Source organism: Neoarius graeffei, chromosome 2 (assembly GCF_027579695.1).
Source record: "Neoarius graeffei isolate fNeoGra1 chromosome 2, fNeoGra1.pri, whole genome shotgun sequence".
NCBI classification, from domain to species: domain Eukaryota; kingdom Metazoa; phylum Chordata; class Actinopteri; order Siluriformes; family Ariidae; genus Neoarius; species Neoarius graeffei.
In genome coordinates, this window is record NC_083570.1 from 83,838,682 (window position 1) to 83,852,045 (window position 13,364).

Genomic DNA, 13,364 nt, shown 5'->3' on the forward strand with positions numbered 1-13,364 from the left:
TTTTTTAGCATTACACAACTTTTTCAGTCTTTTGTTGCCCTGTCCCAACTTTTCTGAAATGTGTTGCTGACATCAAATTCAAAATGAGCATATATTTAAAAAAAAACCAAACAAACAACAAAACAATAAAATTTATCAGTTTCAACAATTGATATGTTGTCTTTGTACTATTTTCAATGAAATATAGGGTTACCATGATTTGCAAATTCTCACATTTCTGTTTTTATTTACAGTTTACACAGCATCCCAACTTTTTTTGGAATTGGAGTTGTATTTATAAATATATGGTCCTAGGTAATGTGAGTGTGAATGGTTGTCTGTCTCTGTGTTAGCCATGCAAAGGGTACCCCGCCTCTCGGTTAAAGTCAGCTGGGATTGGCCCCAGTTTCCCTGTGACCCTGATGCATAAGCGGTATTGATGATAGATGGATGGATGGTCCTTGTCCTTGACATGCTGCACAAAAAAGGGTCTTGAAAATGTACTAAACAGCTCATCTGGAATTTATTGCCACAACCCAGGTTTTGGTCTTCAGTGATGTTCCTTATATTCTGGGGTTTTTTTCCTCTTAGATAAGTCAGTATGATAACGTAGCTTTTTCCTGTAGTGTGGAATGTGAACTAAATGTTAAATGATGGCCTAAAAATTTACCCAGGAAACATAAGATGAATCATATTGCAAGAGTACAGCGATTTATCACATTGTGAGAGTGCATCATGTTCACCAGAATTTCACAGTATTTAGGTTGGTGGGAGCAGATGATCATTAAACACTTCACTTACTGACATCCTTGTCAGGTTTGCGATGAATCTGGTGTTCAGGAGAGTTAGAAATACAACCTGGATATGACACCAGTCCAGCACAGGGCACCATGCACACACATTCACATTTAGGAGTCATATCTCATAGCCAATTCACCCACCAACATGTTTTATGGTAGGTTGGAGGAAACCAAAGAACCCTGAGGAAGCCCTTCCAGAAACCCTTGCATGGATGGGAAGAACATCCGAAACTCCATACACTGCAAAAATTTGAAAACTGAATTTGAGGAGAAAATTACTAAAAGGAGAACTGAAGTCATTTTTAAACTTGCTTTATTTCTTAATTAACGTGTTATTCAATTACGTTTTCGGTTTTAGTAACCTTATATCGTGACTCGTATTGGCAACTAACTGCAATTAAATATGATACTTATCGGCCTAGTCGGTTTTTAGCCATGTTGAATTTGGTTCGTTTGGTCCGCGGCAGGCGTCGCTTATCCATGCGATCTTCACAAGACTTGTGCGAGACTTCGAAACGTGAAGCGTCAGCCAGGTGTCAGTGCCGCCATTTTGAAAACTGTTTTCCAAACGAGTTTAAATGATGATTACTGCCTACGTTTTTCAAACTCATTTCCTGATTGCTATCAGAACAAACAAAACTTCCGGCTTGATTACACAAGCATTCGAAAGAGGGCGTGCGCATCTTTTGACGACGTTGGCAGATGTTGGTCACTTTGATTTCCGCTGTACATTTTACTTACGTCGTATGAAGTCTCGCACAGGTCTCAACGAATCTTGTTTACGGCCATCGCTTTGACATATGGACTGATATATTACATAGCATATTTCAAACACTCATAACTTGCTATAGCAGCGACAAAATAGCGATCAAAAATGCATTCCGATATTTAATAAAATGAGATAAATAGAATTTTGATAATAAAAAAATTGATACTTTAATACTAGTGAATGTTCTCCCCGTGTCCGCGTGGGTTTCCTCCGGGTGCTCCGGTTTCCCCCACAGTCCAAAGACATGCAGGTTAGGTTAACTGGTGACTCTAAATTGAGCGTAGGTGTGAATGTGAGTGTGAATGGTTGTCTGTGTCTATGTGTCAGCCCTGTGATGACCTGGCGACTTGTCCAGGGTGTACCCCGCCTTTCGCCCGTAGTCAGCTGGGATAGGCTCCAGCTTGCCTGCCACCCTGTAGAACAGGATAAAGCGGCTAGAGATAATGAGATGAGATGCTTTTGAAATTATCTTGCTGCATGGACAGATATTTTTACTTGATAAGACATCTTATAATAAGTTGGTTGCAATCTAGAACTAGGTTTAATAATCTCAGAATTGGTGTCTTGTATTCTTCTAATAGGAAATGCTAGATCATTTCAGCCATTTTCAAGATATTTTCACTTGCTAAGATCTCATTTTTTGCAGTGTATAGACAGTAACCCTAGCTCAGGATTAAACCGTGAAGCCATGAGGTGGCAACACTACCCACTGTGCCACTGACAATAATGCTGTATGCTTAATTGTCTTCCCAATTAGCAAACAAGCTGCTGTTATGTTGTTGAGATAAAGCTTGCGCATTGTGCCAACTTTGTGTGTTATCTGAATGAGTTTTTAAAAATAGAGCTTTGGCGAAGTCAACTATTTATCTCACCTCAGTAGGCACCTGATATTCTAATCCCTAGTGTTGCTAATGTCTGAGCTGAACGAGCCGATCCACCTCCTCAGTTGTACTGTTCACACTTGGTAAATAATGCTGAAAAAATGTAGTGTTCCTTTTGACTTCCCTGTGGATTAACTGATGATGGCTTTCCTTTTAATTACACACTCCAATTAGACAGCAAAGTGTCACACACATAAATCAGATGTCCTTAGAGAGCTGGGATGGATGATGGATGGTTGGTGGATGAACGCATAGCTAGGCTGATGGATGCTTGTGATTAAAGCCCACACACTTTCTGATTAAAACTTTGAAAGAAGCAGAGGTTGTTCAGCAAGCAACAGGTAATCAGTCCCTCTTTCACACCGACAGTCTTTTTAGGCACAAATTATGAAATTAAATTGCGTACATGAGTCCTGGAAGCAAAGCAGTCTGGAACAGAAATCTGACTGATCCATCAGTTCCTACCAAAATGAAGTGTAAGAAAACACTCAGTGCTTTGGGGTCGTACTTGTGCATATTGGTGAGTCACTTGAATTTAATGCATTTGAAATGCTCTCTCATCTCTCCCCAAGGACTGCACTGTGGCTGGTTTTCGAATGCTGGTTCTTCATGGAAAACTGAATCTATCTATTGATCGATAATGAACTAAAACAGCATGCACAATTTCTCCCTTCCCCTCTGTCTCTGTGTGAAAGATGAGAGCGATTTGAAGATGAACAGCGTGGATCACATCCCTCAGACGCTGGCCAGCCACAGTCGACTCCCCGTGGAGACTCAGACCAGCAGGCAGCACGGCGCCGACATGCTGAAACCCGACCCACGTGACACCTTCTTCAGGAGTGAGCCTTTATCTGATGCTCCTTATCACGTTTCCTGTTCACTGTGTTAGTCGTGCACTGAACGGACCACGTAAATGAAGTCTAACCTTTATTTCTTCTCTCTTTCTGCCTCTCTGGCTTTGCAGCTCCGATGATTGACCCTTCTCGGCTGGAGAACGTGCTACCACCTTGTCTGTACTCGCCCACATATGTGGTTAAAGACTTCCCCATTGCACGCTACCAAGGCCTGCAGTTTGTGAGTTCCTCACATACACATGTACACACAGAGACGCATATGGATTAATGAAAATTAGTGTATTGGAATGAAGAAATGTTTGGATGTAACACAATGGGAACAATGCTGGAGACAAACAGATGCTGTATTGTGTTTTGATGCTGGTATCTGAAAAGCAAAGAGGCCTTTTACATGCACCTGTTGCAGTGCGCTCTCAGTGACTGCTGAAATACCCGAGCAGATATTAAGCAGTGCTGCCCCCATCTGGTCAATACACAGCAGTGCATAAGAGATGGATTGATGATTGGGGAACATAAACGTAGCAATATAATAGAATAGCATAGAAATGACATAAAACCATTATACTGTAGTATTTATGGGTCATTCTAGAATTCAGGGTCCATTTTGCGTCTCTGAGATAAACCTTTTGTTATTTTCCACAAAAGAAATCTTTATTGAATCAGTTTTGAACAATAACACAAATTATGACAAACTTTCATCAACAGCAACGCTTGATGTACATTTTAGACCCAATTTATACATAAAACATTCACTAAATGACTCCCACCCCTCCCCCCACATTATTGGCCGTCTTTGACTACTGATTCAGACGTTCAACTTGAATAAACATGAAGTGATTCAGTCTAACAATCTGTTTTTGGGGCTGAGTCTATTAGCTGTTATACAATCAATTGCACAGAAAGTCTGTTTTCTGTATCATGTGAAATTTCAGTAATAAAAAAAACATTTTTTTTTATCCGTCCCAATATTCTTGGTCAACTCTGTTATAGAACCGCATAAAATCCATAAAGACTTTTAATAATACGCATGACACCTGCACCGAGAGATGTCACTTCCTCTGGTGGGAAACTTCAGAAAGGCAGTGAGGTTGTGTTATATTTCTTCTCTCATGAATTTGAACAAAATGTGTAGGATACACCAGCAGGAGATTAGTTATTCGTCAAATCTGTTATTGTGATAGTGGAGTGAATCTCTCTCTTTTTTTTAAACAATAATATGATTAAAATCCATAAAATGCTGTTTTTAGACATGCCGTGTGCTAGCTAGTTTGAGGTCAGCATGTGGAGTTAAGACACAAAACGGTGGGAAAAATGTCAACTCTGTTATGATCAATTCTGTTAACGGATTGCCCAAACGGAGTTGACGATGACTAACAGACTTAATATTTGAAATGTACCTGCAATTACAGAATGGGCCTTATATTAGGTGCTGTTGAATTGTTGATTCTGACTTTAGTGCTGGCTATAATTCACATCACAGCTTTATTAACAATATGTTATTGTTTGTATAGTAACAGCTCATTCACATGTACTTGTGTCATGGACAATCTTGGTAATGCACACCTGCTATCAACAGACAAAATGTTTGTTATTTAAAGGTGCTGACTGCAAAGTTGAATTCTGGGCAAAATTTTTCTCTTACTGTTGGAGTTTTGAGATGTTTTGCATTGATTTGAAGTTGATTTGAGTTTAAATGGAGGAGTTATGCTGCTGCACACACCGTAAATGTTTTGTCGAGATAAAAAGCGGCCTGCATTTTATGATTCCGGAGGTTGCCGAAGCAAGTGAGCAACACTATCATGTAACCACCGTGGGGCGTGTTTGGCCTACTTTTAACCAAAACAAGTTGGCGTGGGCAAACATGGTAGACTCGACTCTCCCACGAGCTAAAAGCCAGCGGAAAAGTAAAGGAAAACCTGCCTAGTGAGTGCAACTGCAAGATAGAGCAAGGTTAGAGGACGTGGCATTTTTCTGGACAGATAACTAAATCATTCTAGCTAGTGCTTAGCTACCTTAACCTTAAAATGCATGGGCTCGACTCCACGGTAGCAAGTATGGAGTTATACACTGAATGTTTTGATAAGAGAAAGAAATGATTACACAAAAGCAGTAACAGAGAAAAGATACATTCGTCTTTTGTTTCACGGATGTATTCGTGTCAGTCAAACACAAATTACATCCCTGCAACTCAAAACTCTCCGAGGTCAATGCAGAGTCACAATGTTTTCCATGCGTCACTATCTTGGTGTGACGCAGTTCCATAGTTATGCTAATTAGTTAACATTCCTCATGTTCAGCTGTTTCCATAGGGCTATACTGTTTACCTCAAGAGGTAGGATATTCGGTCCCAAAACCGGGAAAAGCGACCCTCAGGACATCAAAATGATCACATCTCGTCCGCATGCTATTGTTCTTGTGGGACATAGGAAAATGCCATGAACAATAAAAAAAAAATAAATAAAATTTCAAATGACTTTGCAGGCAGCACCTTTAATAAAGAAGGGATTTATAATGTACTTTGCTGTAAGTAACACTGATGGAAGGAGTCTCCAGTGTCAGTGCTCTGTTTTCCGTCTTATTAACTTCAAAAGAGAGAAATAAAATGAGGCTGGTCAGGGAATGACTGTTTATAGCTGCTATAAATGTAAGTTATAATGGGAACTAACTTGTCTCACAGACATTCCACAACAGTAAACGTAACTGTAAACAGATAAAAACATGCATCATTCATGAATAAATGAAAAATTCCAGTCTTTGGCAAATCACTGTGCTATAAGAGGAATAAAGCACTTTGATGCATGCAGTTATATGAAATCATTATACATAGAGAACACTTTTTCGATGGAATAAAAACGTGTTCTATTCCCTTCTAGCGGGTTTCATTCTTTTGGTTTGATAGCATGCAATATTGTTAGCATATCGCTTATCCTACGTGTATTACGTCACTCTACCCAATGGAGAATGAGCAGTGAATATGGTTTACGATATTGCATGGTTGTCAAGACAACATGCTACACGTTGGAGCTGATGCGAATATTCAATGAAAACGTTTTCTGCTGTGCATGCGCAGAAGCATTTCTTTGTTCGCCCATGGCGCCATCGAATGTGTATGTATAATAATAATGATGATGATGATAATAATCTCATCTCATTATCTGTAGCCGCTTTATCCTGTTCTACAGGGTCGCAGGCAAGCTGGAGCCTATCCCAGCTGACTACGGGCGAAAGGCGGGGTACACCCTGGACAAGTCGCCAGGTCATCACAGGGCTGACACATAGACACAGACAACCATTCACACTCACATTCACACCTACGCTCAATTTAGAGTCACCAGTTAGCCTAACCTGCATGTCTTTGGACTGTGGGGGAAACCGGAGCCCCCGGAGGAAACCCACGCGGACACGGGGAGAACATGCAAACCCCACACAGAAAGGCCCTCGCCAGCCATGGGGCTCAAACCCGGACCTTCTTGCTGTGAGGCGACAGCGCTAACCACTACACCACCGTGCCGCCCCTATAATAATAATAATAATATTTGCTGGCTTTTTTTCGTGGTATATTTTTCTTATTTTTATATAATAAGTGGCTTTGTTTGTTTGTTTGTTTGTCTTGAGCTAACGTCGCCATTTCTTGACGGATTTTGACCAAATTTGGCAAGTAGGTCCATGGATGACCCAGAATTTTGCAGATATAAACAAAATTCATGTACGGGCCCCAGGGAGGTCCCTGGGGGGCACAACATCCACCCACCCCCTCCCTCAATGCCTTTCACATTACATTTATCAACACAAACAGATCTTCACTAAACTTGGCACGTAGGTACAGGAGATGGCCAGAATTTGGCAAAACTCAGAAATTCCATATTTGGGCCCCAGTGGGCCCCTGGGTGGTGGATGTTTGGATTTTTGTTTGTTTTGGGTTAACATCACCATTTCTCAACAGATCTTTACCAAATTTGACATGGAAGTCTGGGGGCAACCCAGAATTTTGCAAAACCCGGGCAACGCGCAGGTAACCTGCTAGTCAGATATATTCCATTCAGCTAGCATGACATTGAACTCGTCTTTGACTCGTTCAGTATCATGCTAGCTGAATGGAATATATCTGACATACTACTCAACGCGGCGGCACGGTGGTGTAGTGGTTAGCGCTGTCGCCTCACAGCAAGAAGGTCCTGGGTTCGAGCCCCGGGGCCGGCGAGGGCCTTTCTGTGTGGAGTTTGCATGTTCTCCCCGTGTCCGCGTGGGTTTCCTCCGGGTGCTCCGGTTTCCCCCACAGTCCAAAGACATGCAGGTTAGGTTAACTGGTGACTCTAAATTGACCGTAGGTGTGAATGTGAGTGTGAATGGTTGTCTGTGTCTATGTGTCAGCCCTGTGATGACCTGGCGACTTGTCCAGGGTGTACCCCGCCTTTCGCCCGTAGTCAGCTGGGATAGGCTCCAGCTTGCCTGCGACCCTGTAGAAGGATAAAGCGGCTACAGATAATGAGATGAGAGACTACTCAACGCCAGCCAATATTATTTCAATATTCCATTTTGGATTCTGGTTGCACCACGTCACCCTTTCGTGTATTATTTTCCTATAACAGCATGTCCTGCTGTGTTTTATTCCTTACTTAGCATATTGATATCATCCGAGACACTGATCAGCATTGTCAATCAAGTCCTTTTCCTTTACTTGGTAACACTTAAGGGCAGTGCCCATAAGGTTCTAAGACAAAAACATAAACCTGCATAAAATCCTTATACCTTACACAGCTGTTTTAAAAAAAATCATATGAAGTTGGGACAAATCTCAAAAGCATGATTGTGCTACGGTGGCGTAGTGGTTAGCACTGTTGCCTCACAGCAAGAAGGTTCTGGGTTTGAGCCCAGTGGCTGACGAGGGCCTTTCTGTGTGGAGTTTGCATGTTCTCCCCGTGTCTGTGTGGGTTTCCCCCAGGGTCCAAAGACATGCAGGTTAGGCTAACTGATGGCTCTAAATTGACCGTAGGTGTGAATGGTTGTTTGTCTCCATATGTCAGCCCGAAATGTACAGTTTGTTATGCATCAGTCAGAATCACATACTCACTGCATTAAATATAGCAGTGGATTGCATTTTAATTTGCTTTTCTCCTTTTCATTTTCTTGCTGATGTTTTCTCTTGTGTTTCAAGGATATGTATTTGTTAAAGGTTTTAAATGCATTCACTCTTGAAATTACTGCAAACCTACAGCAATCCGTCACAGTTCTTCACTGTCGCCTTGATGAATATTTAGTGTTTTGTTACTGGAATATATTACAGTTTCTGTCGATTCCTATATTACTGTATACATCAGTGTCCTTAAATGTTTAAACGTGCTTTTCCCAGAAGAAATGTGTCAAGGTTTCTCTAGAAAAAAAACCCCAGCAGTCTTCCTTTTAATAATGTGTTTCATTGTCGTCTTTCTGCAGGTGTATCTATCCTTCGTCTATCCCAATGATTTCACCCGGCTAACACACATGGAACGAGAGAACAAGTGTTTCTACCGGGAGTCGCCCATTTATCTGGAGAAGTAAGATTTGTACCAGGGTTTTAAACAAAAAGAATGCATAAGAAGCAGAATAATTCAGGAAGCACGTTTTGAAAAAGAATAGCCGACAGAGTTGATATGGACTTGATTGTGACTGAAAAGTATTCAGCATTGTAAGAGTTGTAGGAGATGTACAGCTCATCAGTCTGCTGAGTAATGCTTAACTGTCTGAATTCAGAGTTCAGGCCTGTAATTTAATGCTTTCTTAATTTGGGATTTTTCAGGTTTGGCTTCTACAAATACATGAAAATGGATGAAGAGGAGGATGACAGGCCATTCTTCTTCCCCAACCCTGATGGTGGGTGTGTGTGTGTGTGTGTGTGGGAGAGGGGCATGTTATTATATCTTGGTAGAGACCAAATATCCTCACGAGTGTAGGACTACCTGATGGTTTTGATCTTTTGCGGATATTTGGTCAGTCCCCATGAGGAAAACTGCTTTTTTTTTTTTTTAATTCATCTAAAGGAGCCAAAATGTTTCCTTTTAGCTAATGGAGATAAAGTTAGGGATAGATTTTGGTGTAGGCAAAGCATTGATTAGCCACATTAATAACTGTTAATGGACGGTCCTTACTAGGATAGTAAGACAAAACGTGTGTGTGTGTGTGTGTGAACTTTATATTGTGCTTGAGTCAGCTCAGTGATCCAAAAACAAAATAAGCTTTATTAGAGCAGTGTTTACTCAAGGTGTTTCATTAGTTAGGGCATAACACGCTGATATACTGGCTTAGAGCCACGAATCAAGTAGCGGAGATTGATTGTGTTTTCACACAGAACAGAGCCAAATTGCCTGGAACAACATTTAGTGGTCCGTTATGGAAAACTGCCAGTTGAAAGGGCATTAACACACCCGAGAATCTGTGAAGTTTCACAATTCATAACAGTAGGCATATCAACTGAAAATTCAAATTCAGTCCCAATTGCTCGAAATTGTTCTCTTTGAATTCAGAATTGAATGCAGAACAACATACTTTTGACAGAATTAAAATATGTTTATCTGTTCTTGAGATATTACAAATCAAAGATAGAAGAAATGGCATAATTTTTAGAAAACTGCCGTAATATTCTGTCTGAGGATCGCATGGTCCAAAATGGGCCTCATTATCCAATGAGATCAAAAGTTTTTTTTTAATAACTTTTCTGTTTTTCAAGATATTTACATGGAAATTGGCAGGCACATAGATGGTTGTATACTGAATACAAAGTTTGAAAAATTAGTAAAAACAAACTATGCAACTTAGTATTTCATTAATATTGATTTTGCTAATGAGGTAAAAATGTTAAATCGGTGCACTCAGTAAAAAAGTAATAAAAGATTATTTCTAATCCCCTCTTTGTGCCCTGTAGACCTTTGTATTTCTCAAAAGTAGGGCCTACTAGTGTTTATATGAAAGGATATAAATGATAATATTCACGACTTTCAAGGCGAACCTCAAAAAACCTGTGTGATCCACATCCAATAAACAATTCACATTAATTGAATCAAAACTGGGGTGGCACGGTGGTGTAGTGGTTAGCACTGCCGCCTCACAGCAAGAAGGTCCGGGTTCGAGCCCCGTGGCTGGCGAGGGCCTTTCTGTGTGGAGTTTGCATGTTCTCCCCGTGTCCGCGTGGGTTTCCTCCGGGTGCTCCGGTTTCCCCCACAGTCCAAAGACATGCAGGTTAGGTTAACTGGTGACTCTAAATTGAGCGTAGGTGTGAATGTGAGTGTGAATGGTTGTCTGTGTCTATGTGTCAGCCCTGTGATGACCTGGCGACTTGTCCAGGGTGTACCCCGCCTTTCGCCCGTAGTCAGCTGGGATAGGCTCCAGCTTGCCTGCGACCCTGTAGAACAGGATAAAGCGGCTACAGATAATGAGATGAGATGAATCGAAATTGACACTCGCGTTTCTGACTCCCGGTTTTTAAAAATATCATTCCGACCACTAAGATCTCAATATTTTTCATCAAAACAACTATACTTGTATTCTAAAATAGTTATTTATTTACATCAATCATTTTGATTTAAAAAAATAAGTAGGTAAGGCTATGAAAACTCCCTTCAAAGTGTCCCGTGAAGCATAACATCAAAACTAGCTGAGGGAAAACTTTGCTGAATACTTCATCAGAAACAGTGAGAGCGAGAGAACATCCCTATAAAAGTTATCTGATTGATATTCATAAGTAATCCAGTCAGAAACTGATCAGAAGAGAGAGAGAGAGAGCCTAACTGCTTTACCGTGACTCAGAAAGCACTGGTAGTCTCCCGACGTCCCGTGAGTGGGGACTCTGTTGTACCAACTTCAACCTGCTGTTACTCCCAAAGTACTGAACAGAACTTAATGAGATAAATCTCTTTGGAAATCAGAAATTCTAAGCTTTTTAATGATCATATTCACAATAGAAAATATTCAAGAGTTAAGCAATGACAGATTTGGAATTGACAGATTTGATGAGCGTCTGCATGCACAGTTTTCACAGCACGGGCAGCAAGCGTCTGATATGCCGATTATATGATGTTTCTGTTGGTCTTACAGATTTTCTTGAAGAGGAGGAAGGTGTGGATCCTGAGGATGAAGAAGAAATTGTGGGCACTTCACCATCAAAGTGGGTCACACGCATCAGCCAGATGAGTCACACCTCAAGCCCTTCTCATACCGGTAGATCAGGGTCTGTGCCAACCAGGAAGGAGGAAGGTGTGCAGCTAAAAAAGGCAGTACTGAGAGAACAGAGACACTCCTTTCACAAGGACAAGACACTGGACCGGGATTGGAAGAAAGGGGCGGAGCCAGAAGATCCTGACAGACAGCCGGAGATGGCTGAGACTGAGGACACTGAGAATGTGAATGTAGTGCACGGTCGCTCTTTGTCTTGGATTCAGAAACGCAAAGAAGGAATGAAAAGAAAGGAACACGCCCCTAAATTGAGCCGATCCTCTCTCCTGTTCCCACAGAAATCCTCCCTCACAGCACTCACCAACCGAGCCAAGCAGCTTCTGACCAACTCTGCCCATGCTGGCCGTAAAGACAATACTCATCGCTATAATGGAAAAACCCACCCAAACACCAACAAGGAGCGCAAGAAAGACAATAAAATCTACATCACCAGACCCCGGCCTGGGAATGAGAAAAAAAATCCTGCCTCACAGCAACCCCGAGAGGTGTTCCCTGGAGTTTTTCTCTATCACAGTGGGAAAACCACCAAACTAATGAACCTTAATTCCAAACCCAAGGTGAGAAAAAGCATCATTGGGACTTCTCAGTTCAGGCCCCCTCTTAGAGAAAATAGAGTCTTCTCTGTGAGCTCAAACTCCAGTGTGGTTCACCTGGCCTCCAGCAGGGCGGTGCTAACGAATCACACAGACAAGAGCAAATTGGCAGTTACTCCAGCTAGTTCTAGCCTTCGGCCTGCTTCTCGTGTTACTCCTTCCTCCTTTCACAATATATCTTTGGAAAACACTCTGCCTACCGAAGCTCCCCGGTTCACCTCCTACCTCCGGACCACTGAGATCACGGAGACGCAGGTGAATCGAGCAGAGATGGAGGCTGAGCAGGAGGAAGAAGGTGACCTGTCAGAGTACAGCTATGAGGAGATAGAGCCGAGGCCAGGCTGGGCCGAAGAGGCCATTAACTGGCAGAGGACATTTTCCGTCAACAGTATGGACTTTGAGACGTTGCGTTCTGACTGGAATGATCTGAGGTGTAATGTCTCGGGCAACCTACAGCTTCCTGAGAGTGAGGTGGTGGACGTGCTTGCACAGTACATGGAGAAACTGAATGAGCAAAATGGAGGGTGAGGGGGCTTTTCTTTTTTGTTTGTTTGTCTGGACGTGTATGTTTGCGTGAATGTATATGCTTTTGTTATCTTGTATCTTCACATGCCCACCTTATATCTTACAAGTAAATGGTATAATTAACAGTTATTCCACGAAATTGAGTCATACATGAGCTGATAGCCAACGAGTTGCGTAGCGCCAAGTTGCCTATAATCCATGTACGATGAGATTGATTGGAATAACTGTTTTATTCTATCCACATTCACTGGATTTTGAGAAACAGAGCTTTTTTTTTTTTGTAAATTCGATAAATAAAAACTATACAAAACGTCCAACAAAATCATTTCCGCTTCGTCAGACTTCTTAAAAGCCTATCGATGGCTGCATAAATTAACTTTAGTGTTGTTATTTTGTAGAAAATGCCATCTCGTTGTCGTGCCGAGGTATAGAATAGCTTTAGACATTTATTTAATTCTTCTTTGGACATTTCAGTTGTGTAATTTTCAAACTTCTTTGAGCTTTTGAACCAGTCTAAAAAAATTCAACAAATTTTAATGCTTAAAGATGAAGAATGTAAATAAACCAGTGAAATGACAGGAGCAATTTGTGAAAAATGCTGTAATAATAATAATTCTTGAAAAATAAAAAAATATATGTTCTTACTATCAAATACTTTCATTCCATATTTTGTTGCTTTTTTTTGTATTTTTGGGGTTTTGTTTTCAAGTAGAGTTTTTATTTCATCTTCGGTTGGTTCAGCAACATGCGCTGCCATT

General features: G+C 41.2%; 1 protein-coding gene across 1 annotated transcript in view; it reads left to right on the plus strand.

Annotated features, from left to right (window-relative positions):
• Positions 1-13,364, plus strand: part of b4galnt4a (beta-1,4-N-acetyl-galactosaminyl transferase 4a) — a 373,302-nt gene that overhangs the window by 345,826 nt on the left and 14,112 nt on the right. Inside the window, exons 10-14 of the mRNA XM_060915089.1 lie at positions 3,125-3,268; positions 3,394-3,503; positions 8,717-8,817; positions 9,060-9,133; positions 11,351-12,605. Coding sequence (XP_060771072.1) covers positions 3,125-3,268; positions 3,394-3,503; positions 8,717-8,817; positions 9,060-9,133; positions 11,351-12,605 — 1,684 coding nt within the window. The remainder of the gene's footprint in view (positions 1-3,124; positions 3,269-3,393; positions 3,504-8,716; positions 8,818-9,059; positions 9,134-11,350; positions 12,606-13,364) is intronic.